The sequence below is a fragment of the Ursus maritimus genome, unplaced genomic scaffold, assembly GCF_017311325.1.
Source record: "Ursus maritimus isolate PB19 unplaced genomic scaffold, ASM1731132v1 scaffold_18, whole genome shotgun sequence".
NCBI lineage: Eukaryota > Metazoa > Chordata > Mammalia > Carnivora > Ursidae > Ursus > Ursus maritimus.
The window spans coordinates 56,881,749-56,908,318 of NW_024424230.1; the positions used below are offsets into that span (position 1 = coordinate 56,881,749).

The following is a 26,570-nucleotide window of genomic DNA, read 5'->3' on the forward strand; positions in this document are numbered from 1 at the left end:
TATTCCCTCTTATGATTTTGAAAAAAATGTTTCCACACTCCAGCTTCAGAAAACTAAAGCTAGCAGGAGCAAACGCATTTCTTGGAAGGTGTTGTATACGGGCTGCCGCGCTCATCCTCCAGCTGCTGGGTTTGGTGAGCTGGGACTCTGGCTTATAGATGTGTTTTGTTTAGCCTGCACAGTGCTTTAACATTTTTAAGCCAGTAATGAAGAATCAGGAGATTTTTACATAATAAACTTGCATTTCTGGCTTCTTTTAAAAAATCAGTAGTCTTGGCATACCGGGTGCAAGTGTCCACGTGGCTGCAGCCAGCTGGACCCGAGCCTTGGGTGCTCCGTGTGGGCGGGCGGGCTCTCTCCTTTCCACGGCGCTCCCACTGTTTATTGTTACCATTATTTTTATCAGTATTACTTTTACACCTAGTCCACTTGGCTCATTTATATGGTTGCTGCCTTGTCCGGTAGACATTTGACTTCAGACCCCAGGCCCAGGGCCTTTTTCACTGTAACAGCAACGTGACTTGTTTTGGCACACACAGCCGCTTTCAAAGTCTACCCTTGTTCTTCCCACTGTGATCAAACTACCACTGGAGAAAGGCCACGGGCTGTAAAATGTCATTGTTTCAGCATCGAAAGAGTTCATTTTTACCGTCTTCTGTGACTCACAATAAAAATCTTGGCTTTGCTATTCAAGCAGATTGTGTTGACATCTTGAACATATATGTGTTTGTGTGTGTGTGTGTGTGTGTCGCCCTTTCTGTTGCGACTTTTACAAGGTAATTGTGTTACTTCTCTGCCAGATTTCTGGTCCCCACAGATAATGAAGTCAGTTCGGCATTGCCAAGGCTCCCCCCCCCACCACCACTCTGGAAGGTAATCTACACAGAAGAAAAGACGCTTGAGCTCCTTAAGATTGAATGCTAGCAAAGTTGTGAAAGAAAAACAACAACCAAAAGAACAAGGATTGTCAGTTGTCATTTCAAATATTAGTCGTCTTTTCTCTAGTGGCAGGAAATGAGGAACCGAGAGGGGTGTGTACATGAGCGTGTGTGTGTGTGTGTGTGTGTGTGTGAGAGAGAGAGATCTGCGTGATGACTATACTGAGGCTGTTCCTCGCAGGCTTACTGTGTATCAAGCAGGAATTTCACAGATGTCATTCCCTCATATGATCCTACAACAGCCCCCCAGATATGAAAAGTAGATACTGGCTGTTTCTCAGATGCCAAAACTGAGGGGCTATCTACATGCTCCTTCTGCCCTCCTGGCATCGAGGGCAGACCTCTGCATTTTGTTCCTCACTGTGCTGGTAGACTCTTCGACCGTGGACAAGGCAGTCTTTCAAGACTCAGATTCCCCGCCCCCACCTTATCTGTAGAGTGAAGAGGTCGGCCTGGATAGTTCATGTTTTTTCCATCTCCAAAAGTCTCTGGTTCTAAGATTTTAAAGGCATGAACTTAGTTTTCTAAGCCTGAGAACTTTTTAAGGGCAGGGTTGACATATTATTTATCCTAGTGACTAGAATTTATTGAAGAATGAATGAAAATCTGACCTCCATCAAAGTAAAAACAAAACCAAAGGTGTTTATGGAAAAATTCTCTAAACAAAGTTAAAGGCCAAAGGTTAAACCGGAAAAAATATTATTTAAAATATACTATTACAAAAGGTTAGTGTAAAATACTCAAAAAGTGATTAAGAAAAGGATGAGCACCCCCACCAGAAAGTGGGCAAAGGTCACAAGCTAAATATTTACTGAAGAAAAATGCAAGTGAACAGTAAACACTAAAATTAGAAGAAGCATAATAAAAATGGGAGTGACATATCATTTCTCCTTATCGTACTGGAAAAGATTCGAAAGACCAGGATTGGCTGAGGAGAAGGTTATCTTCTACATTGTCATGGGTATTGCGTGTAGGCTGGTCCCACCCAGTGTGGCATGTCTAAGAGTAAGTCTAAAGAAATAGCTGTACAAGGACACGAAGATATAAGTACAAAGATATTCATTTAATCATTGTCATCACAGTGGAAAATAGGTGACCAAAATGTCCATCAGTGGGCTAGTGAATAAAGCCATAACATGGTGTAGAATAGTTATTTTAGGTAATGATGTTGATCTGTATTCACAGAAATGGAAGGATGTCCATGATACATCGAGTGGAGTGAAAACAAAATGTATGTAGAGTATGATCAATTATGGGCGTAAACATTGTATAAAAATAATTTGGAAGGACATATACCAACTTATTAGCAGTGATTGTGGCTAGGCGGTGACATGATGATTGATTTCTGTTTCCTCCTTTGCTTTCATTTTTTGAATTTCTTTTTTGGGATGTCCTTATATTGCTTTTGTAATGGGAAAAGTAATAAAGGCATTTCTATTTTTGGAATATATTTACTCTTATCAGTAGTTTGTGTATATTTTAAGCACGTTAAAAGAAATAAAGCATCATGGAGCAGTTGTGGTTTTTATAATATTGGGTCATATCACTTAGAAAAATACTTAGAATTTCCATTTAGTGCAATCATAGGTTGATAAATAGAACTGTTAACTTTTGGCATTGTGTGAGTATGTTGTGAGGGTTGTGTGGGAATTGCAAGGACATATGCTTTTCTACTTGGGACTTGTGTAGTTTGCCTCTTAGTCTTGGGGAAAAGTTGAGGAAACATTACTGGGATGGGTGCTGAGTGACGTAGGGCTGGACTGTGTGCTGGATGGGGTGCGTCAGCTGGGCCATAGGAAGTGGGGTAGATAGCCTGACACCTTACCCCTAAAACCTCTACTCTGCCTCTCCTGAGAATAAGAACATAATGAGGATACCATTATCACATGTAGAAAATTAATTTTTTAAAGAAGATTTTATTTGTTTGAGAGAGAGAGGATGGAGAGGGTATGGGAGGAGCAGAGGAAAGGGACAAGCAGACTCCATGTTGAGTGTGGAGCCGAATGACAGGCTTGATCCCACGACCCTGAGATCATGACCTGAGCTGAAACCAAGAGTTGGACTCTTAACCGACTGAGCCACCCAGGCTCCCCTAGAAAATTAATTTTGATTCAATGTTAATATCTGACATACAGTCTAAATTTAAATTTCTCCAGTTGTCCTCAAAATGTCTTTTTTTTTTTTAAGTTTTTTTTTTTTTAATTTATTTATGTGACAGAGAGACAGCCAGCGAGAGAGGGAACACAACAGAGGAGTGGGAGAGGAAGAAGCAGGCTCCCAGTGGAGGAGCCCGATGTGGGACTCGATCCCGGAACACCGGGATCACGCCCTGAGCCAAAGGCAGACGCTTAACTACTGAGCCACCCAGGCACCCCCTCAAAATGTCTTTTAAAGATATTTCCCTCCTAATTCCAGGTGCAGCCAAAGGGCATTTGGTTGTTTTATCTCTTTCTTCTCTCTTAATCTAGATTCTAGAACAATCTTCCTGCCTTTTATTTTGTTCGCTTTTCATGACTTTGACTTGCTTGGAGCATTTGGGCCGGTTGTCTTGTCGAATGCTCCACGTTCTGGGTCTGCCTGATCTGTTTCTTCATGAATTGCATTCAGGTTTTGGCCAGAATGCTGCACAGGTGATGTATGCGCTTCTTACACCATCACATGAGGAGGCTTATGTCGGTTGTCCCACCGTTGGGGAGACTCATTAGTTTTTAATGAATGGGAAGCTTTATCTCACAGAAAAAAAAAAATAAAAGTCAAGGGTATAAACTTTCCACGTATTGTATCTTTTCGTCTTTCATGAACACAAAGAAAACGTTTATTAACAGGAACCGTACAAAAAAGAGAGTATCAAGTGTTTCATTTTCTACTGAGAGTTTTGAATCCTTCCTTTTTTTTTTTAATGGAGAAAACATAAATATTTGGTAAACTACCAACCTTTATCCCTGCATGTGTAAGAGCCGGGTGGGAATGAGCTATGGTATTCTATTAGTTGCTGCGAGTGTTGCATGCATAGCATGGGTGCATATGGAAGGCAGTTTTCCGTGTGTGTCATCGCAAGGCCCACACTGTGACGTGCCCAAAGGCTAGCTGTCCTTTTCATTCTGCACTGTTTTAATAATACGTTTCTAAAATCTTAGGTTTTGTTTTCTTTCCTGATGTGGGGGGCACATTATCTTAGAACAGTTGAGCATACTATCTTAGGACTGTTTTTGGAAGCAGAGGGCTTTGAATGCATTCTTGGCTTTTTAAAAAAACTTTCCTTCCCCAGGGGCGCCTGGGTGGCACAGCGGTTGAGCGTCTGCCTTCGGCTTGGGGCGTGATCCCGGCGTTGTGGGATCGAGCCCCACATCAGGCTCCTCCGCTATGAGCCTGCTTCTTCCCCTCCCATTCCCCCTGCTTGTGTTCCCTCTCTCGCTGGCTGTCTCTATCTCTGTCGAATAAATAAATAAAATCTTTAAAAAAAAAAATTTTCCTTCCCCAAACTTCCAGCTGGACTAACAGAAGATGCGGAATATTTTTTTCTGGGTGACGGGACTCTAACCGCCCATCTTTCCTTTTAGCAGCCCCCCCGCCCCCAGGAGGGAGCTTGTGAAGTCTTGCTGAGGCAAGATGAACTTGTGTCAAACAGGAGTCTTTGTGAGGATTGTAGGGGCGCCTGGTAATGTGGAGATGTTGATTCTCTTTTTCAGGGCATCCTTTATGACCAAAACCGTGCCTTGTGGAAATGAGCTTCATAAGTTCCTCATCTGGGATACTGCTGGGCAGGAACGGGTAAGTGTACACGTTGTTGGCTTTCTAGGGAAAATACTGAGGTTCCTGAAGGTTTCTTCGTACTTGGCAAGACTCGGTTGCAAGTGACAGGAACCCAGCTTCAGTGATTTCATCAAAAAAGGAAACGTGCTCCTCCACTGTGCGAAAAATGAATGGGTTGGCTGTCTTGAGATAGGGCCGAGTTCAAGTCCCCCAAATGTATTGTCAGAGGCACCCGGCTCTGTTCCTGTTTCTCTGCTTGCTGCCGTCTAGGCTGGCTTCATTTTTAGGCAGACTCACCTCTTTCCCTTTCCCAAGGGTGGCAAGGGTGGCTCGGTCAGTGATGCCAGGCCTGCATTCTGCCACCTGAGCGGTCCCATCAAGGACAGTACCTCTTTTCCGCGAGTCGCACCCCGCGTCTCAGTGCCTGGTTTGGTCCCATGTTCCACTCCTGAACTTGACACTGTGTAGTAGCGTTTAAGGGGGATTTGGTGCTCCTACTTGTAGGGCCCAGTAATACACTTAACCCCTAGAGGTAGGGGCTGCCCTCAGCCCCACCTGAGCCACATTGGTTGGGCGTGCGGTAGGCTAGTTACCCAAGGAAAATCTGGATTCTCTTACTGGAAAACGGGGCAATGGACGTTGGGTTAGCAGAAACAGCCAATGACTTGTCTCTTATTCTTAATTCCTTTTATTTGCCAAAAATATTTAGGGGGAAGATTATTTAAGAAGCTCTTGTTTTTAGATTTTAAAAAGTGAAACAATACCAACACAGACTGTCTATAACAGGATATTTGTGTAATCACTAGAGCGTATATTATGAAAGTCGAAAGGGGGGTCAGAATAAGTGACACACAGAATAACCAATAGCTTGTCTTCCCTGGGGGCTTCCAGCCTGCTCAAAACTTTCATCAGAGCTAATGATTACAGAGTAAAATGGGTTGAATTTCCCCTTGTCTGATCCAGGCTTATGTGTCACCTTCTCTACCTCCCCTTTTCAAATGTCAACACTTCCTCTTTTTCCGTCCCTGCTCCACTCACTTCCTTTTTCTCCACAGCTCTTACCCTGTTCTAATATGCTGTTTACTTCAATTATTGATTATCTCTCTCTCAAAGGAAGAGAATCAAGGGTTCGGGATAAAGCATCCTTTTCATTGTCAGCTCCTAAGAAGTCAAGTGTGTGTTTCTGTAACTTTCATTTTATGTAAGTCCCCGCTCCAGCATTTGCAGATGAAGGCTACTAGGGTTTTGAAGACGTCTTTCTTCTTAATCAGGACGGACCTTCTGGCCTGCAAATGCTAACCTCATTAGAACGTCTTCTATTTTGCTGCTGAGTTGAGAGCACAGACTTGCACACACGAAGCCCCTACCTAGAGCTCCTCTTTCACTCTTTAGTCCGCTGTGCCTGCTGACCTCTGAAATGAGAGGACAGATCCTAGGAGAAAAGGTCGACTCAGGGATCTCATCTTTACATAGCTTCCTTTTTACCTACTGTGTACGTTTATTTATAGTATGTAGATCTGCTAGGTTTTTGGGTTTTGGGGTTTGGTTTTTTGGTTGTTATTTAAACTTAAGCAGAGAGGTTTTCTTATCCCCATTTTAACTTTTGGCCATGAAGTTGTTGCTTTTGCAGCCACTTTTAATGAGTATCGGCCAATTTTACTGATAGCTGGCTTAGTATTAGTGGTACTACTGCCTCTACTATTGGTGGGTATTTCCCGAGGGCTAGCTATGTTCCACGCAGTGTTCTGAGTGCCTTCCGTGCCCTAACACGCTTAGTCCTCTCGCAGCACTCTGAAGTGGGGACTGTTTTTATCCCTATTTAGAAGTGAGGTCACGAAGGGACAGAGAGGTTAAGTAACTTGCTCAAGATCACACAGCCAATTATGCGGAAAGCTGAAATGTGAGCCCAGCAGTCTGGGTCCTGAGCTTTGCTTTGTAGTTTTGTTCTGCTAGAAAAATCACACAAAGGCCATGCAGCCGAGAGTAAAATTACGCAAGATCCCACCACCCAGATATTTCCACTGTTTTTTAAATTTAGTTTTTAAATTGAAGGATAATTGACATACAATATTAGCTTCAGGTGTACATGGTAGTGAATTGATATTTTTAGACATTATGAAATGATCTCCACAATAAGTCTAATTTCCGCTATTGACATCAGATGACCATTCTTCAGACATATCACGATCTGTGTGTTGGTGACTTCATATCAAAGGGCTCAGGGTTCTTTATTACCTGCCGTTTTCACTTGGTAATAACAGTGTTCCTGAAGAGAGATTTCTGTATGATCTAAACAGAGTATTTGACGTCTCCTTACCTGTTCTGATATAATATTTAAGTAGGTGACTGCTTTTGGTAAAATTTGGTCCTCTAAAGTGACTACGGTAGTTTGTAGCTTGCACCTTGACCATCTCAAAGCAAAATAGCAATAGAAAATTTTCCGTATGACCATATTTCTAATTATTCTAATTTTTTTCCAGAAATTTGACTATAGAGTTGATAGACATCTGTGCCTATATTGCTGTCTGTAATTTTAAAAGCGTAGTATTGCATATGTTATTGTATTCCACATATTATATATTAGGTATAGTATTATGGTATCAGTGTTATATGTATTCTTAGTAGTATTTGTTATCATAATTGTTAGTATTATGTGTGCAAGGCCAAGTGCACAGCAGTGCTTCAGGGAGGACGGACTGACTTTTGGATGGTAACTTCAGGTGGATGCTCTTTAGAATCTAGAATTGTGGAGAGCATGTGAGAAACGTCTGCACAGCCTTTGTGGTCATCGATCCCTCTAACCCTTGAAGGTCTGATGCAGTTATCCTCAGGCCGCCCTTGTCTGCTGTCCCTCCGTGCAGTCTCGCATCTCTCCAGTGATGGCAATTTCTCAGTCATTTTGGCAGCTTGTTGCTGGATTTAATCGTGCTTGTAATGACATTGCCTAATGTTGGAGCTAAAAATACCTTCCCTGCTGCTGCGTGTGCCTACTGCTGCTCGTTCTGTCTCATTAATTGTTGGAGTCCAGCGCGCTTTATTATCCCTCCTTATCCTTGTAGAAATCGGTTACTGTTCTTCTTAGTCTTCACAATTCTAAACAAACAAAATCTCTTTGGATTTATTATTTGATCATATAAAGACATGGATTCTGGGTCCTCAAAGGGTGATAATACTCAGTGCAGTGCTTTGTATGTGTTAATTACTCAGTATTTGTTTATTTGCGGAGCTATCGAACCACTTCTGCCTATCATACACGATATTAATTCGGGACTACATTTGTGGCACAAATTCGTACTCATGAAAAATCACTCTCCCGTCTGAGCACTGGAACTGTAAAAGGATCCCTCTTTTCCTCCCCCTCTTTGTAGAACAGAGTGTTCGTTCTTGATATGCTGTCCTAATTATGCTTTTCATTCAACTGTATATGACGGACATCTTTTGATCCTTTCGATGGCAAATGGTAAGACATAGATTGCCTCTATAAAAATTTTTTTTTCAAATGTAACCATTTTCAATAACCAAGTGATTGTTGAATCCAATTTATTAGAAGCTTAACATTTTCAAGGTTTGTGCATTCAGTTTGTTGCTGCCAAGAGGGGTGTAGAGGGGGCAAGAGTGCCATTGGAGTGCCTGTGTTGTAGTGTTGGTGTGGGCTTTTGGGGGTTTTCATCCTGTCCTCTCGGAATGAGTTGCTGTGCTGGTTTCTGCTTTGCATGGAGCTGTGAGGAGAACTCAGCAGTAGGTCAGCAGACGCCTCTGGAAGGATATACAGAGGAGCTCAAAGTGGTCCCAGGGGAGAGAAAGGAATTTATCTGCCCAGCTTCATCCTCCTATCTCCCACTGATCAGGGTTTGTGATGGGAAGACGAGACTGCTGTCGTAATGTGTCAACACATCCATCTTTCCCTTTGGGTTTCCTTTTGACTACCTTCTTTGTTTTTCCGCATAAATTGGGGACTAGAGTATCCTCATTGTTACTAAAAATTGTTTTCGGGGAACCCGGGTGGCTCAGTTGGTTAAGTGGCTGACTCTTGATTTCAGCTCAGGTCTTGGTGTCAGGGTTGTGAGATCAAACCCTGCATTGGGCTCTGTGCTGAGTGTGGAGACTGCTTGGGATTCTCTCTCTCCCTCTCCTTCTGCCCTCCCCACTCTCTCTCCCTCTCAAAAAAAAAGTCTCGTCAATAGGAATTGCAGCCTCCATGTTTTAGAGGTGTGCTTCCAAGTCATTCTGTTTTTGCTTTAAAACACAATTGCAATCCATAGGATAATACCATTAAAATGTTCGTATCTTGGGAGAATTCCGTGCTTCATTTTCCTGATCTGATCCATCAGAGTAATATTGTTCTAAGTATCTAACATGAACAGATACTAACATCATCTTATTATCTTGTTTCAGTTGGGTTGAAGTCAGTGTTATGGCTGTCTATCTGCCCTAGTGCTTCAGTCAGAATAGTTGTATTTGTAAAATTTGGGTTTCAAATGCACCACAGTCACACATTCCGCGAAGGTGAATTGATGGTTCTTCGGTTAGAATAAAAGCTCTCCTCTGACACTACTAACACATCTGAAGTTGAATAGATTGACTTCTGAAATCAAGCTCATCATTACATACTTTTTAAAGATGAAATTGGAGAACGCACGTGCAGACTAAAAAATAGCCCCCCCCCCACTTCCCAATACTTACCAGGAATTATGGAGCTTTGAAGGTAATGGTAAAATGACATGATGCAAAGATTTGTGTAGGAAGTTATATAATTTTTAACTACTGTCTTTTTTGGGTATTGTAAAAAAATTGATAGAACACTGAAAATGAAAGAAATGCCAAGTAAGAACAATATTGAACACTATATAGGACCCGTATTATCTAATAATAGATTGAGATGTTGTAGAAATCTAAATATGACCTTAAATAAACAAGACTTTATTTAGAATTTAGAATTATTAATTCTGACAATTGACACATGGCTGTATGTTAATTCTTTTTTTTAAATCTTTTTATTTAAAAGCACTCTTATACTGGGTCCCCTGGGTGGCTCAGTTGGTTAAATATATGACTCCTGATCTCCACTCAGGTCTTGATCTCAGGGTCATGAGTTCAAGCGCCATGTTGGGCTTCACACTGGGGTGGAGCCTACAAAAAAAAGAATACTCTGGTACTTACAGAAAAGTTACAAGAATATTACGGAGCTCTCTAGCCGAGGCGGCTCTGCTACAAACTGTGGGTCTCTGTGGGGGCCGGGGGGAGTCTACTTGCTTGTTCCTTCTGGGGTTAGAGAGACAGCAGCTACCTGAGGAAACTCTCCTCAGTGCAGAAGCACGAGGAGCAAGGCACAGATTCAAGGCTTTTAATGCTAGGGTTAGAACGAGCACGTGACACCTGCCTATATTCCATTTTCCAAGGCAAGTCAGATGGCTTAGCCCAAAGTCAAATGATAGCTGGACACAGCCTTTAGAGGAAGTGAGAAGACTACATGGGCATAAACAGGGTATGGATTCACACAGAGGTGAACAATTACTTGGTCATCATAATTTGTCTGCCACAGGCTTCTATTGGGTTCTCTTGCTCTGCGTACTTTGGGGCTCCACTTCGTCTGGCCTGGAACTTCTTTTCAGACATCTACCTCAGTCTTCTCCCACTGAGCTTTACGTTTACACACTCCCACAATGTTTTATCCAAAATGAATTTCCTGTTAAGAAATCTGAAACTGTAGAGATAATGTTTGCCCTCCTGTGGCTTTTAAAATACAGTGGACCCTTGAACAACGTGGGGGTTAGGGGTGCTGACCCCCCACACAGTTGAAAATCCATGTATAACTTTGGACTCCCCCAAAACGTAATTACTAATACCTACTGTTGCCTGGAAGCCTTCCTGAGAACACATGTTGTGTGTGTTACATGTAATATACTTACTCTTACAAGAAAGTCAGCTAGAGAAAAGAAAATGTTATTAGAAAATCATAACAAAATGTGTTTACAGTACCGTACTATAAAAAATCTGCATTTAAGTACACCTGTGCAGTTCAAACCTGGGTTGTTCAAGGGTCAACGGTATGTTCATTACTTCCTGGTGCCTGAGATGGTCCCTCCCTGTGTTTCTGAAAAGAGCTATGGTGTGCAATTCTCTGTTTACCTTTTCCTTGACAAGGGAGCTCTTTTCCTGCCCACTCCCGCACCCGTTCTAGACTTGCTCAGAGCTTCCATCTCATAAGCTTTTTGTTTTCATTCCCTGGTTCACCTCCGAAGCAGCTGAGCCATGCTTTCATCTTTTTTGGATAATCCATCCTGGAGTTTTAGTGGTTGGAAATAAAATTAACTGATAAACGCTTTTGTCAGCATTTGTTTCTGTGTGGATTATCAGTGTGTAGAGTATTACCTCTCTTTTTTAAAAACAGCTTTATTGAGGGGCGCCTGGGGGGCTGAGTCAGTGAAGCATCTGCCTTCAGCTCAGGTCATGATCCCAGGGTCCTGGAATGGAGCCCTGCGTTGGGGTCCCTGCTCAGCAGGAAGCCTGCTTCTTCCTTTCCCCGCTGCGCATGCTGTCTCTCTCTCTCTCTCAAATAAATAAATAAAATCTTTAAAAAAACCCAGCTTTATTGAGATATAATTCACAGACCATATCATTTACTCATTTCAAGTGCACAGTTCGGTGGAGTCTAGTATATTAAGATTGTGCAGCTGTTGCTACACTTCATTTTAAACCCATTAACAGTCATTCTCCATTTCTTCCTAAGTCCCCCAGCCCTTGGCTGCTTTCTGCCTCTAGATTTGCCTCATCTGAACATTTCATATAAATGGAATCATGCACTCTGTGTCTTTCACTTAGCATGTTATCAGTGTTCATCCACATTGTAACTTGAATCAGTGCTTCCTTCTTTTTCATGGCTGACTAATATTCCATCGTGTGGATGCCCTACATTTTGTTTATCCATTCATCAGGTGATGAACATTTAGATTGTTTCCACCTTTTGCCTTTTATGAGTAAAGCTGCTTTAAGCATTTATGTACGAGTTTTTATTTAGATAGCTTAACGACTGAGCCACCCAGGTGCCCCAAACAAGCTGTTTTTCATCTCTAATTACGGACCAGAAGTGCAGCCTTGACCTCAGAATGGTACCTAAAGAAAAAATTCTGAATAAAATATTAAATCTTTGAAATGTTAAAATGCATTCCCTGTAGCAAATTCATATAGAACTATAAATAAGTTTATCTTTGTGAGGTGATCACTTACAATTTACCAAACTATTACTAGATTTAAGATACATGATACTTGACTGAATTATGTTTTTTAAAAGAAGAAACCTATCTTCAAAGTAGTAGTATTTGCAGCTGATTTCAGCAGTATTGTCTAACCAGGACCAGACTTTATTACCATAATACATACTACTCAAGATAGTGTGATAATATGCTAAAACCCATTGATTCAAAGGCTTATAGTGACTCTTCTAGTGAGTGTACAAACTTTCTTCCCCCTAATTTTGAGATATTTCAAGCACTCCAGAAAATAATACAGTAAGTATATTTACACCACCCAGATTTGTTTACTCTTTGCTTGTTTCCTCTGTCAGAAGTTTTCCTGGTCGGGATGCCTGGGTGGCTCAGTCATTAAGCATCTGCCTTTGGCTCAGGTTGTGATCCCACGACCCGGGGATTGAGCCCCACATCGGGCTCCATGCTCAGCAGACAACCTGCTTCTCCCTCTGCCTGCTGCTCCCCCTGCTTGTGCGCTCCCTCTCTCTCTGACAAATAAATAAATAAAATCCTAAAAAAAAAAAAAAGTTTTCCTGGAAGCTGGACACCTGCTGAAGGCAAAGTCCCGGGGTGCCCTCCCGGAGCCCACGGGTTGGCGTGCTGTGGAGCCATGCTGCTGTTGCCTCCCTCGGCCTACGTTTGCAAGCGCCTCCCAGGCTCCTACAGGGACAGGACGACATGTGCAGAGACAGCTGAGAGGCAGCCAGGCAGGGCCGTGGCTGAAACGCCGGGTCTCTGTGGGTCCCTGAGAAAGAAACGAGACCAGAGGCAGCAAATAGCTGAGGTCAAGTTCGGTCTTGACAAACATCAAGAGAAACTTCCTTTGCTTTCTTTCCTTCTTTCTTTGGGGCCCCGGTCTCTGTGGTCAAGAAAGCGGTTCTCTTTTCATAGACTGTGGCTCAAGTCCGAGGAAATTTTGACCTTTGTAAGTCCTTGAAGAATGGGGCCTCTGAGAAGCTCTGAATGAGCTGCTCTTTGTTTTCTCCTTGCTTGCCCTGCGGCTACTGGAGACACAGGCCCTGCCCCCCGCGGCAGCAGCAACAGCACCCTTGCAGGCCTGCTCCTCACCAAGGCTGGGGGGCTGCTTCACCCTCCTGTGCCTTCCCACACCCCCTGGAGAACGGTTTTCGTCAGAATTCACCTTCAGTGGAAGAGGATCAATACCTGGTTTGCTTTCCTTCCCGGTCTGTCACAAGAGAACCGTACGTTTAATTAGTGCACGCGGACATCCTGATAAAGGAAATACTCCGCCTCTCCACCCTCCGCTCCTGTGACACCCCCTCAAAAGGAAAACCCAACGAAGACTGTGTGGTAAAGAGACACAGCAGCAGCCTGCCCGTCCAGTATATGCTGTTAAAAATGGGGTCGACAGCTACTGTGATAGGGTTGTGCCCCCGCCTCTCCTTTTAGAAGAAGCCTCAGGAATCTCCCAGTTGGAAAGTGGTGCAGCTGAAGAGGTCCAGGGACGTGTAAACATTGGTGACAGAAGCTGCAGAAGGAGAGTGTGACGGTGGCGCTTGAGTTGGGCCGCGGGACAGCAGCAGTGTGGGCAGGGCTAAAGCCGCCATTGTGGGCAGACCCGTTCCCAGACGTGTTCCGTTTGGGGGTGTTGGTGTCATTGAGGAAATTAGGAGGGTGGGTGCAGAATGCCACTGGCAGGAGAGAAAGAGGAAGGACATGTCTATATATTACAATAAATGTAGTAAGTCCGAAGGGAAACTCCAAGCTCTCGTGCCCTCAGCCAGTGCTATGGGAAGGCCGGAAGTGAGGGAGACGAACTGGGGAGTGGACAGGCAGGAGCACGGGGAGGGAAGCCTCGAGCATGCAGTCTTACAAAGCAAGGGTGAGCTTCTGCCTGAGAGTGGCCCCGGTCCCCTGGCCCTGCAGCACCCTCTCTGTCACAGCAGACCCCACCGTTGTCCGTTGTTCCCCGTTGGGTGTCTGCCCTCCTCCAGGTCTGCCTGCGCTGCCCCTCTGGGGGGACAGGCGTGTTCTGGGAAGGACGGCCACGCCGCTAGGGGAAGATTCCTTACAAGTCAGGCAGTGACATTTTACTGGTGTGTATTTTGGTCTGGGACGCTCTAAGTAGCGTCTAATTATGAAGCATTGTCTGTGCCTCCTGGGTTGAGGCCAATTTCCGTTCTCTGACTCTCCGTGGGCAAGACAGCCTTGCGCTTGGGAAGAAGAATGGGAGAAGCTCTTTATCTGGTTGTGTGTTTCTCCCCTCCCCTCCCCTCCCCTCCCCTCCCCTCCTCTCCCCTCCATTCCTGCCTCTCCCTCCCTTTGCTTTCTACTTTTGTGCACCTTATTTCCTAAGTCTGGTTCAAATACAAACCAAAGGGCCTATGAAGCCTGTGAATGTCATTCGTGACAAGGAAATTAGGCACATGGACTTCATTTAATAACAAAAGAGCGTGCTCCCGAGGCACCAAAGGACGTGTCTAAACAGGAACAGCTGGAGTGTCCTTAGAACACAGAGTTCGCTGTTAGGAGACATTTATATTCAGAGCAGCCCCTTTGAAGGTGGCCTGACTCCACCCTTCTTCTTCACCTTCTATTTGTTTCCTAGGGCTGCTGGAACAGATCACCACACATTTAGTAGCAAACAGCTGGCTCACAGTTCTGAAAGTCAGAAGTCCGAGAAGGGCTTACCAGGCCAATACCAAGGCATAGGCAAGGCTGTGTTCCTTTCTGGACGCACTGGGGAAGAATCCATTCCTGGCCATTTTCAGAGGCTGCCCGCGTTCCCTGGTTTGTGCCCGCATTCCTCCCTCCATCTTCAAGGCCAGCAGCAGAGCATCTTCCAAGCTCTCTGACTCTTGCCTTCCTCTGCCACTTGTAAGGACCCTGATGGTGATGCTGAACACTGTATAATGCAGGATAACCTTCCCATCTCAAGGTCAGCTGGTCAGCAACCTTAATTCCATTGGCAGCCTCAATGCCCCCTTGCCATGTAGCATAATATGGGATTTAGATGTGGACATCTCTGGGGACTGTTATTCTACCTGCCACCTCCTTAGAAGAGTCCCCATCATATACCAAGTGTTCAATAGATCCTTGTTGAATGAGTGCCTATGTTTAGTATAAGCCCGTATCTGCATTACATCAACTTATGCAGCGTTTCATTGCAGAGAAGCAACTGAGGAATGGAAAGAGTATGGAACTTGGCATCAGAAGACCTGTGTTCAAGGGCTGGTTACACCATTTAAGAGCTGTGTGTCTGTGGGCAATTTACTGAACCATTATGAGCCTATTTTTTCATCTGTAAAATAGGAACAGTTTAATCTAGTCTACCTGCCTTCACAGGATTATTGATTCATCACATGTGTTCTGTTGTTACGTATTTGCCGAGTCCCTGCTATGGCCCAGGTAGGGGTCAAGAAGGGTTCTCAGAGGAAGTGGCGGTTGAAAAAGTTGTGAATGAAAGGTGGGAGTGAGGATGTCTAGTGGAGGTGGGTCCAGTCTGGGGAAGGCATGTGAGACGACCCTGAGGGCTCCCTGTGGCTGCTCATTCGGGGAGCAGAGAGGAGGCCAGGGATTGGGGAGAGAGAGGGGGAGGACGGGCCGAGTGCCCAAGTGACACCATAGGACAGAGTTTGGATTTTATGATTAGTAAGTTAGAAGGATTTTGAAAAATGACACAATTTGACTTTGTTTGAAGAAAAAACCACTCTGCTTTACAGTTAACATAGTATGACGTCGAGTGTTTGCTTCCGAAGATTCCAGTGGCGGGGGTGGGGTGGGAGGGGAGGTGGAAACAGGCCAGGGGCCATGTGTTTGGGCTGATCTTGAGACTAGGAGATGAGAGCATGAAAGTGCATTATACCTTGCTCTCTTCTTGTGCGTATGGTTGAAAATTTCCACAATTAAAAAGTTAAAAATAGATTCGATGGTATGTGTAAATAACATAACTCACAAGTTAAAAACAGGATTCCTCTAGCTGCTGTGTGGCCACTACAGTATTTAAATACTCCAGTGGAAAGTTCCAGATAACCAGTCAAGGAAAGATGGGTCCAAAGGCTGCACTTGGTGAACACAGACAGAGGCCTGGGTGCCTGGTGCTTTGGGGGTGAATGAAACCATGCCTGCAAGTGTGTTTTGTGTGACTCTGATCTCTTCCTAACAAGGTGCTGACACAGACTCGGGAAGCTCCTTGTGGGTGCCCAGCAAGGCAGGCTTCCTGTGGCCACCATGGTGGCAGGGCTGTAGGACGGGTACCACCGTCAGGGAGTGCGGGATCAGGCCCCGCTTTGGGGCCCACGGGCCAAGGTCTGTCCTGCTCTGCGCGTAATCCCAGGTGATGTTTGCTTTGCTGTCCGGTTTTGCAGGGAGACGTGTCTTGAAGATGGGATGTTTACTGTGAACAGGAGGTCTATATACAGACAGGAGAGACCCAAGCAACCTGAGTGGAGTAGGAGAGAGGGAGAGCCATGACCAACCCTCATGGCATTTCCTTCCAATGAACGGGGACTGTGTGTGATGAGAAATGCAGATAACTTTGGGACAGGGTGGGGCAGAGTTCTGGACTTGGAGGAAATTCCATTGGCTTGCTAACAGACAGGAATTAGAGCTGAGGTTCTCTGTAGTTGGGTATTACGTGGGTGGGAAGAAGTGTATTTCTACATCACTTCAAAATCTTGGCTTCTGTCTTGTACATTATTCTAAGGGTCAGAGTATGCCAGTTCATTACCTTGTCTTTCACAAAACACAAATCCATGGCCTCCCCACCAACACCTTTTTTTGTGGAAGGATGTTGGATTTGTGCTGTATTGTTGTCTCCTAAAGAAGGTTTGCACCGTACCTTGTCCAAAAGGAGTCAAACGGCGGTCAGTTTACTTCTGAAACCCAGCTTCCTCCTGATACTTTTGCTTCAATGCTCTTATCCCTGAATGCCGAGGAAGCTCTTTGACTTTACTGGCAAATTGAAAGAAAGAAGAAAGAAGGGGGGAGGGGGTTATCCCTTCTCATTGTTAAAGTAGTGTATCCTATCAAAATTTTTAAAAAATAATCCAGACATACTACAACAAGTGGTGGTCTGCTTATAATGGCATTATTCAGAGATAGCTACTGTTAACAGTCTGCCATATAGTTTCCCAGCCCTTTTTCTATTCCGCTTTACCTACTATTGGATTTTAGGACATCTGAGTGGGCATATAAATAGGCCTTCTGCTTTTCTGTGGAGAGAGAGGGTCTGTGTAAACATCAGAAAGGTTCTTCTGAATGGCACAGAAAGAACATTCAGTAATGGTTTTTCCATTCAGCTTTTGCCAGCTGAGAATGTTGGGAATGTCAAGAATTTTCCTCTACCACTTCCCTCTTTGTTTGAATCCTCATGAACCATGGGATATGTTTTGGCTTCTGCCCTTGACTGTCCATGTCCTCAGGGTTCTGTGGGATGGTGAGAATTTCTCATTGTGTGCTGGCACACGGGACAGGCCAGCCTGGGCTCCCAGGCGGCATCGAAGCGACTCACCGGGGACAGTGTTCTCTGAGAACTGGAACACATAACCCTTCCCTACAAGTTCCTGGACTGGATGCAAGAGCGGTCTGGCTTGGATAATTCTCATCTGGGGAGGCAGAGCCCAGCTGGAGCCTGTCCTTGTTTGGAAACTTCATGTGTTTTCCACTACTGCTCATTCTTGACATGCAGAATTTTTGCTGCTATGGAATTTATGATGCCACAAACCTGCATTTAAGGAATTTTGCCTGAAGCAGACTGGGTGGTCTGGAGGATGAGGATATTTCCTGCAATAATACTTTCCACTGTGCATGCACACGTGTACAGGATGGTGTGGGATGGGAAGAAAGGAGGTTTGTGTATTGCACTTGGAAGAATCAAGGCAGGGCAGAGGAAGGAGGTTCCATCTAGAGTCTGTCTTACCTTGGTCATCACAAAGCTGGAGAAACCTTAGTTATCACCACTGACCCCACCCCCATTATTACCTGATATGAAAATATTGGGGTTCCCAGCTGATGGTCAAGAAAGAATTCTTGAGTCATCTTCGGTGCAAGCAGGGTGGTTTTATTAAAACACGGGATGAGACCTGTGGGCAGGAAGAGCTGCCCTGGGGTCATGAGGAGTGGCTGTTTATATACATTCAAGTTGGGAGTGGGTAAAGGATAGCGTCAGTCTCTAAGGAATTGGGAAGCAAGGTTTCCAGGACCTTGGAGGGCTAGCTGTTGTTAGGAAAAGCTCATTTATTACTAGTAGTTACCTTAGTCATGAGTCCCTTCTGATGTGTATCAGTGGGCCATATGCTTGGAGGATGATTGCTAACACATATCTTGGGGGGGGGGGTTATAGATTAAGGAAGTTTCCAAAGGAATTTTTATATGTGAAAGGAGACTTGCAGGATCCTGGAGGTCAGGCTAATGTTAAGCTAAAGCATTAACATTGAGGCAGTTGAGTCCCTAGAGGAAAGTCACTCTGCCTGTCTCAAGGACTTGTCAATGGGCTGTAAGTTGTAAGGAAATTTGATATTTTCTTTTGCTTTTGTTTCCCACTTAACTGCCTGCATAAATTTACCAGAATAGAGCCAGGCATGGATGTCTAGACTCCCTTTGATTCTAGATCTCTTCATACTTTGCTTTTAATGTGGGTTCTGAGCATACTAGGTCTCAAGATGTTAATAAATATTACTTGAAAAAAGGTAAAAAAAATCAATTGAGAAGTCTGAGTTAAAACCAAAACAAATAGGTTTCTTTAGTACAGAAATTTTCAGAGCCTTTAATGTACTAATAAACTTCACAAATCTCCAGGGGAGCTTTATTACACATAGCATTTTTCAAACTTATTTGGCCAAGAAACCTTTTTTCCAAAAAGCACCTCACGAGCCCAGGGTTCTGTAGAAGACCCTTGGGAAGTACCAGACGGCTCCCCTTGTCTCTCGTGCCATCTCTTATTTTTCAGAAGTGTGAGTTTCACTGCTGCCCAGCAGTCCACTGCATGGCTAAGGGCAAAGTATGAAGAGATCTAGACTCGGAGGGAGTCTAGACAAATTTACGTTTCTGGTCCCTGATGGCTAGACATTGAAATGGGCTCCAGTTTTTCAGCATGACTGGTAATTTGGGAGTGAATTCTGGTGACTTTGTGACCATCTCTGAGCATTCCCTTCAGAAGTGCAGATGTTGAATCAGTGTATGGACATTTTTAGGACTCTTGATATTCCTTGTCTGGTTGCTTTCTAGAAAGGTTATGCCTACTTATCCTTCTCCCAGTTGCCAGAAGTGGGGACAGGGTTAGCATCCATCTGTAAAAGCTGAGAAGTTTGGGAAGGTTGAAGACTGTTCCCTTCTCTTATTCTGTAGACATGCAACAGTTAAAAAACACACAGTTGCAACACACTAAGTACATGAGCAGCCATTTCTTTTGAGGGTCAGATTGGCTTTTCACAATTCCCTGTGCTTTTGCTAAGTAATTAAATGTCACTTGAGAGTTATCTGAGCACTTGAATTTGGTATTCTAGATATTTTGTTGGGTACTTAGGGAAGAAGGGACTTTGAATTGACATCTGTCCTGCTAATTTTCAAAGAACTCTTCGAAGTGAGATTTAAAACTTACAGCAACCTCCTGTAATTGTGAAACTTTGTTTCGAGAAGAATCTTTTATGTGTTTTCATCAGTCTTAATTTGGACTCTACGGAAATTGAATTGTGTCATGTTGAGGATTAAAGCCAATTGTGGTGCTTTCGTTTTTGTATTTGTATGGGGGAGAATATACACGTTGTAGACTAGAAGTGATTTATCTTTTTGTCCTCCACAAATATTATCCTTTGGTCATTGTATTATTGGGTTTTGGAACTGAGACGAACTTTTAACTCATTAAAACCCCCAATTCCCCGGCAATAAAGTCATTTAAGTGGCTTCCCCAACAGATTTATTTCAAAATGATTCCATTTGGAGGAAGGAAAGAACAAGTAATGCATTATATACAAAGATCTATTCAATAATTCATGAGACCTGCACACCAGTGACCATTTTAGATTCAGTTCGTGGTATTGTAGCTGAAAACGAACTCTGTCTTAAGAAGATGTCCACAATTTGCTCCTCTCTGTGTTTGAGTCCACGAGTATCTTGATTTTTGAGATACAAATTTTGTACCTACATGGTGTGTTTAAGTGGACCTTTCTTATATATAAGCTATTTTGAAAAAAAATGGGCATTTTATATAATTGGGCTAAAGGACACTTTATATGCATTCCTTACCCTTAGCAAAGCAGGAATGTTTCAAAAATACATTGCTTTTTCCTCCCTTTGGGCAGGAATTCTGATTTTATTTTCTACATGTGAAGTGGATTGCCAAAGTACAAATTAAAAATAGATTTATTGATGCCTAACAATTACAACAAATACACAGTGTTGGGCAGTGAATATGAAAGGCGCGCATGGTAAGTGGCCCGCTGTCCTCCAGTGAGTCCTGGCGAGTGGCCAAGGGCCGTCAGCTGGGAACTCCTGGGTTCATCCTGAGCTCCATCCAACCCATGCCCTTTTCTTTACACCACAGAGGCACCAGGGCAATTTCTGTTCAAGATGGAAGCTTGCACAAGGGCTGGGATTTGCGAAAGAGCCTGCTTCCTTCCACACTCTTGAGAGTGCCACACTAGCCTTCTTCAGTGCAGTGAAAGGGAAACCTCGGAAACTGATGTGCTTCACATTTCCAAATAGGATCATTTCAATTTGGCAGGTTTTTATTCAGTGATAAGTATTATGTGGGAAATAAACATGAATGAATGATGATTCTGTTGTTCGCTGGAAAAAACTTCAGGATCCATCCTTCCTTTCCTCCCTGCTCCTTAGCCTACCCTCCAATAAAAATGGCTGCTTTTTCTTTTTTGACTTAAAAACCTATTTTATTTTTTTTTTAATTGTAAGCATTTATGCTATGTATAATGCAATGCAGACTCTTATAAGAAAAATGTACAAATCACTAGAAGTCCCACTGTGACCATATTGAGAAACATTGTTGTAGACATAGACACACCCACTCACGTTTTTCTCTAAATTACAGCATGCTCCCTATGCTGCTTTGAGACATTTCTTTTTATTCCTTCAACAGTATGTAACCTTCTCTGTAAATGACAGTCCTCGCCATCATTTTAATTATTGAAGAATATTCCCTTATACACAGATACCATTAATGGATTCTCTATGACGACCCGTTAGGTTGTTTTCAGATATTTGCTCCCATGTGTAACATAGGGACGTGTATCTTGGTGTATGATGATCACTCCAGGGTACGTTCCTGTAAGTGGAATTGCTGGGTCAAACAATATGCACATTTAACTTTTGATATATATTATCAACAGTGGCTTTTAAAGAAAGTCTCTTTCTTTTAAAAAAAATTATTTTTGTAAGGTGTACAACACGATGGTTTGATGTACATAGACATAGCGAAATTATTACTACAGTCAAACTAGTTAACACATCTTCTCACATAATTACCTTTTCTCTTTTGTAAATGATGAGAGCACCTGAAGTCTACTCTTTTGGAAAATTTCCAGATTCAACACAATATAATTAACATAGTCATCATGCTGTGCATTCTATTTCTAGAACTTATTCATTCCCTGTAACTGCAACTTTGTACCCTTTCACCAACATTTCCCCAATTCCCTCCTTTCCCCGCTCCTAGTTACCACCCTTCTACTCTCTGCTTCTACGTATTTGACTTTTTAAGATTCCATATGTAAATGAGATCATGCATTTTTTTGCTTTCTACATCTGGCTTGTTTCACTTGGCATAATGTGTTTTAGATTCATCCATGTTGTTGCAAATGGCAGGATTTCCTATTTTATTTTATTTTATTTTATTTTATTTTATAAGATTTTATTTATTTATTTGACAGAGAGAGACAGCCAGCGAGAGAGAGAACACAAGCAGGGAAAGTGAGTGGGAAAGGAAGAAGCAGGCTCCTAGTAGAGAAGCCTGATGTGGGGCTCGATCCCAGGACCCTGGGATCACACCCTGAGCCGAAGGCAGACGCTTAACGACTGAGCCACCCAGGTGCCCCAGGATTTCCTTTTTTAAATGCTGGATACTATTCTATTGTGTATACACACACCACATTTTCTTTTCATTCATTCATTCATTCATTCATTCATGCATTCATTCATCAGTAGGCACTTAGGTTGTTTCCATGTCTTGTGCATTGTGAATAAGGCTGTGAGGAACATGGAAGTGCAGATATCTCTTCGAAGTGTTTGATTTCATTTCTTTTAGGTATATACCCAAAAGGGGAATTACTGGATCACATAGTTATGTGTTTTTTATGGACCCTTCGTACTCTTTTCTACAGTGGTTGCACCAATTTATATTCCCAACGGTGCTTCGGGGTTCCCTTTTCTCCACATCTTCACCAATACTTGTTATCTTTTGTCTTTTTGATAACAGCTATCCTAACAGGTGTGATAGCTCACTGTAATTCTGATTTGCATTTCCCTGAAGATGAGTGATGTTGAGCGTCTTTTTATACGAAGTTTTTTTTTTTAAGTATTTTATTTATTTGTTTGAGAGAGACAGAGAGCTTGAGAGAGAGAGAGAGAGAAAGAGAACACAAACAAGCAGCGGGGAGGGGTAGAGGGAGAGAGAGAAGCAGACTCCCCACTGAGCAGGAACCCTGACGTGGGGCTCGATCCCAGGACCCTGAGATCATGACCTGAGCCAAAGGCAGGTGCTTAACCGACTGAGCCATCCAGGTGCCCCACGAAGGTCTTAAAATACATTCTCATGTAACATATGAGAGTGGCCCCCTGCCCAAATCCAAACCAACAATGGATATAATAAATCTTTTTGATATTTAATAAATTAATACATGCTTCTTCATTGCTTTTATTTTCATTTCTTTTACAGTAATTGAACATTTTAAAATATTTATTGGTAATTTATGTCTCTTCCCCGGAGATTTAACTATGTATATCCTTTGTCCATTTTTCTGTTGAGCTATCTCTTACTTCTCAGCTTTCAAAACCTTTCCACGATATAGTCTTCAAATGTATTCAAAGATCTGTTCTTCAGAATATACATAGAATCTCTATATGTCCTCAGCATAATTATCTATCCTGTTTTGAGATAAAGGATTCTGGTGACCAATGGTCTTGCTTTGCTCACATCTTGGAATGGACCTTGTTTATGTCACCGTGTGCCTTTGAGGGAGAGCAGCCTTGCAGGCTGAGCGTGGGTTGCAGAGGTGCCCTTGCTCCCTGGCCCTCATTAAGGACTCAGCGAGGGTCTTGTGATCTGTGTCAGTCTCCTTTTGTCCTCCCCTTGGCAAGCATCTTTTTCTTACCGCTGAATAATTCTAATGAGATTGCCCTGGGTCAGTCGTATTAGATAAGTAATGAGCAGTAGAGAAAAGAAAATTCATAGAAGAGGAACATTTAAAATAGAATTTATTTTTGGCCTTTGCCCAAAAGTGAATTTCATGGTCTGTCAGCCACAAGCACATGTGCGGTCGAGGAGGAGAATTTATTGCCTAATAGGGTTCCTGGGAAAATTCTAGAGGGAATTCAGGGGTCCTATAGGGATAATGTAGGAGGAGAATTTTATATTTAACTTGGGGTTGCATAAAATGTGTTGATTTTGGCATAAAACTATTCATTGTTCTTAAACAGTTTCATTCACTGGCTCCCATGTACTATCGTGGATCTGCTGCAGCTGTCATAGTATATGATATTACCAAACAGGTAAGAATGTCGCCTTTAAAATTCTGATGCCCCTTCTGTTGATTCTCTGTCGTAGAAAAACCAAAGCAGAGACTTGACTGCTTGAGTCTTGCCAGTAGCCTGCGATAAGATTTCACAGCATGGTAACCAGGGATAATCAGCACCATATATTGAGTTTATTCCCCTATAGGTATTGAAGCATTTCAAATTTATCGGCCAAATTAAATAAACAACAATGATCATTTATTTTTAAAATTGACTGTTCGTAGAGGCAAGGTCATGCCTGCCAGTACTGCTCTCCAGAATGTTGGCTTTTCAGGAAGAGAAAAATAATTTCTAAGTCCTGCATGTTTTGTAATTATGGAATGCTTATTTTCTATTAGTGTTTCAGTCCCACTACTTAAAATGTCAAGGGTAATATTTCTGTACGTGTAGTGTATTTGCATATATATAGTATACCATATTTTTAGTTATGACGCTGAGGATCTAGAGTATCCATCAAGGAACTGCAGTGGTTTCCTGGCTGTCTTTTTTCCACCCCGGGAGTGCTGACTCAGCTCACAGGACTGCTGGTTCAATGATCCATCACTGTTACCGTCCATGAGTTCCCGAACACTTCTACCTAAATGTGGTGTCTGCCTCGACTGCTTTGCTGGACGAGGGTTGTGAGTGAAGGGCAGAAAGGAAAACAGGACGAGAGGAAAAGGGTCAGGGGAGGAGAGAGAGGGATAGAGAGAGTACGTATGTATGTATTCTTTCTCGCTCTTTCCTGAAATAAGCATGAACATGTCTTTTTCATGTTAAGTCAACGCTATCATTTTAAATTAATGTTATTTATAGAAGAAAATTACTAGTATGATTTTCTTCGTCAAGTTTTAGTTTTAGAAAAGGAAACTTTTACAGGCTATTTAAGTGTAACTTAGCTAATATTAAGTTTTCTGCCAAGATGGGGGTAGGATGTTAATGTATGTGACTTTCCCAAAAATATTTTCCTCTGTTAAGTTGGGTTGGGTTTATATTTCTACTTGGTTGAGATACTGTGTTGATGGGTCTTTCCAGTGATTGATTGATTTACATTTTGGGTTTAGGATTCATTTCATACCCTGAAGAAATGGGTGAAAGAACTGAAGGAGCATGGTCCAGAAAACATTGTAATGGCTATTGCTGGAAACAAGTGTGATCTCTCAGATATTAGGTAAGATGCATTAAAAATTTTTTTGTTGTAGTGAATATCCTCCGTCTCTGAATGTCTACATGTAAAAAGCTGTCATGCCTGTGTTGTTAAGTCTGTTCTCAGTATAATGATTTAATCGATGGTCATTCACGGGTGGTCTAGGTAGTACTTATTCAACCAGAGTAGAATTAAGGGAAAATAATGAGATGCAAATTGGATGGACCACCTAGGAGCGGATATTAAAACCAAATCTCTCCTACAGAACACAGTTACATCCCTGACTCTAGAGGTCTTTGGGCTAAATGATTTTATTATTTTTATTGTTACCTTTTTTGTTATTTATTGACATTATTAAACTATGGCCATTTTAATAACACTTCCATATGGTAAGGAGAGTGAGAATTTGTAACATTTCCCATAGCATCCATGTTCGTTTTAGTTCTAACTTTAACTTAAGGGTGTAGTCGGGTCTACATAATCTCACTAAAACACTATGGTTTCCCTCTCAGACGCTGGATTGTTGACCTTTCTTTACCTGGAATGAGGTTTGCAGGGACCTAGTCCATAGGGACTAGAGATTTGATGATTGCTTTATGCAGCCTGATAAGCTAGCTATTTTTACTAAATAAAAATGTAATGAAAAAGGAATAGTGAATTTGCATCATCTCCATCCCCCTGGTTAATTTAACTCTCTGCAGTTCCAGTCGTTGGTCTTCATAAAGACTATGACATCATGCTTCAGGTTTTGTTCATCCAAGTATGATTAAGCCAAAGTTTGATAAACAATGGAAATAGATCTTGCAAAAGCTCTTAACATGGCCTTTGACAAATTGCTCTGTTTCTTTGGGATTCCAAAAGCTTTGTATCACATTGCATCGGGTTGGTTTATAATAACAGCCATAAACACCACTTAATCATTTTTTTTTCTGGGGGCTGGACAAATCTTTAAACTCCCCAGACTTAGCTCAGATCTCTACATTCTTTACTGCAATCCTGAAACAGCTTGCTTGTCTAGAATTGCAAAAAGAGAATCACTTTAGCTTTTGTCATCAGAAGGGTAGAGACAATCTTTGCTGAGGGCAGGCACTGTTATCTGACACCATTGAACTGTAGTAAAGGTGTGACTTTAAAGGTATTAAGTAAGCCTTGTGATTGTGGCAGAGCTGAGGGACTAGAATTTAAGCAGATGATGATATAAAGTTGACTGGAATTAGTTAGGATTCTTGCTGATGTGGAACTGAATCTCACTTGAAATTATTTTCAGGAAAAAGGGAACTTATTGGAAGGTACTGATATCCACATGGTAAAAAAGCAGGGTTGCCTGACTGACATTTGATACGTTCCATTTTTAGTCTCTGGCACTCTCTCTATATCTAGTCTAAATTGCCGTGGAAGGATTTCATCATATCATGACAAGGCATTTGTGGCCGAGAGAGGGGATTTGGGTGGCACGAGATGATTTTTCCCACCATCACCATGATGAGAGTAGGAAGGTAGGTAGTCTTGAAGAGGGGGAAGCTCCCAGAAAATGCAGCCTGGCCAGACAAAATATGTCTGTGACATGTTGGCTTGGCCACAGATACCTGAAGACAGATGTACCGTGTTTCGGGGTGGAATTCGCCTTCCATGCACTGGTGTAGTATTCTCCTCAGCAGGCATTCTGCTTTGTGCCCAGCCTATATGTGCAGTTTTCAAAATGCCCTAGCCGACACCATCCATCCATCTCCCTTTCAACCGTAAATTCACGCACAGCCCCTCCATCCCCAGTGGGAGGCAGTCCAGGTGCTACACCCAATG

General features: G+C 42.7%; 1 protein-coding gene across 1 annotated transcript in view; it reads left to right on the forward strand.

Annotated features, from left to right (window-relative positions):
• RAB31 (RAB31, member RAS oncogene family) overlaps positions 1–26,570 on the forward strand; it is a 126,524-nt gene that overhangs the window by 58,988 nt on the left and 40,966 nt on the right. The window contains exons 3-5 of the mRNA XM_040632728.1: positions 4,628–4,709; positions 23,549–23,620; positions 24,688–24,794. Coding sequence (XP_040488662.1) covers positions 4,628–4,709; positions 23,549–23,620; positions 24,688–24,794 — 261 coding nt within the window. The remainder of the gene's footprint in view (positions 1–4,627; positions 4,710–23,548; positions 23,621–24,687; positions 24,795–26,570) is intronic.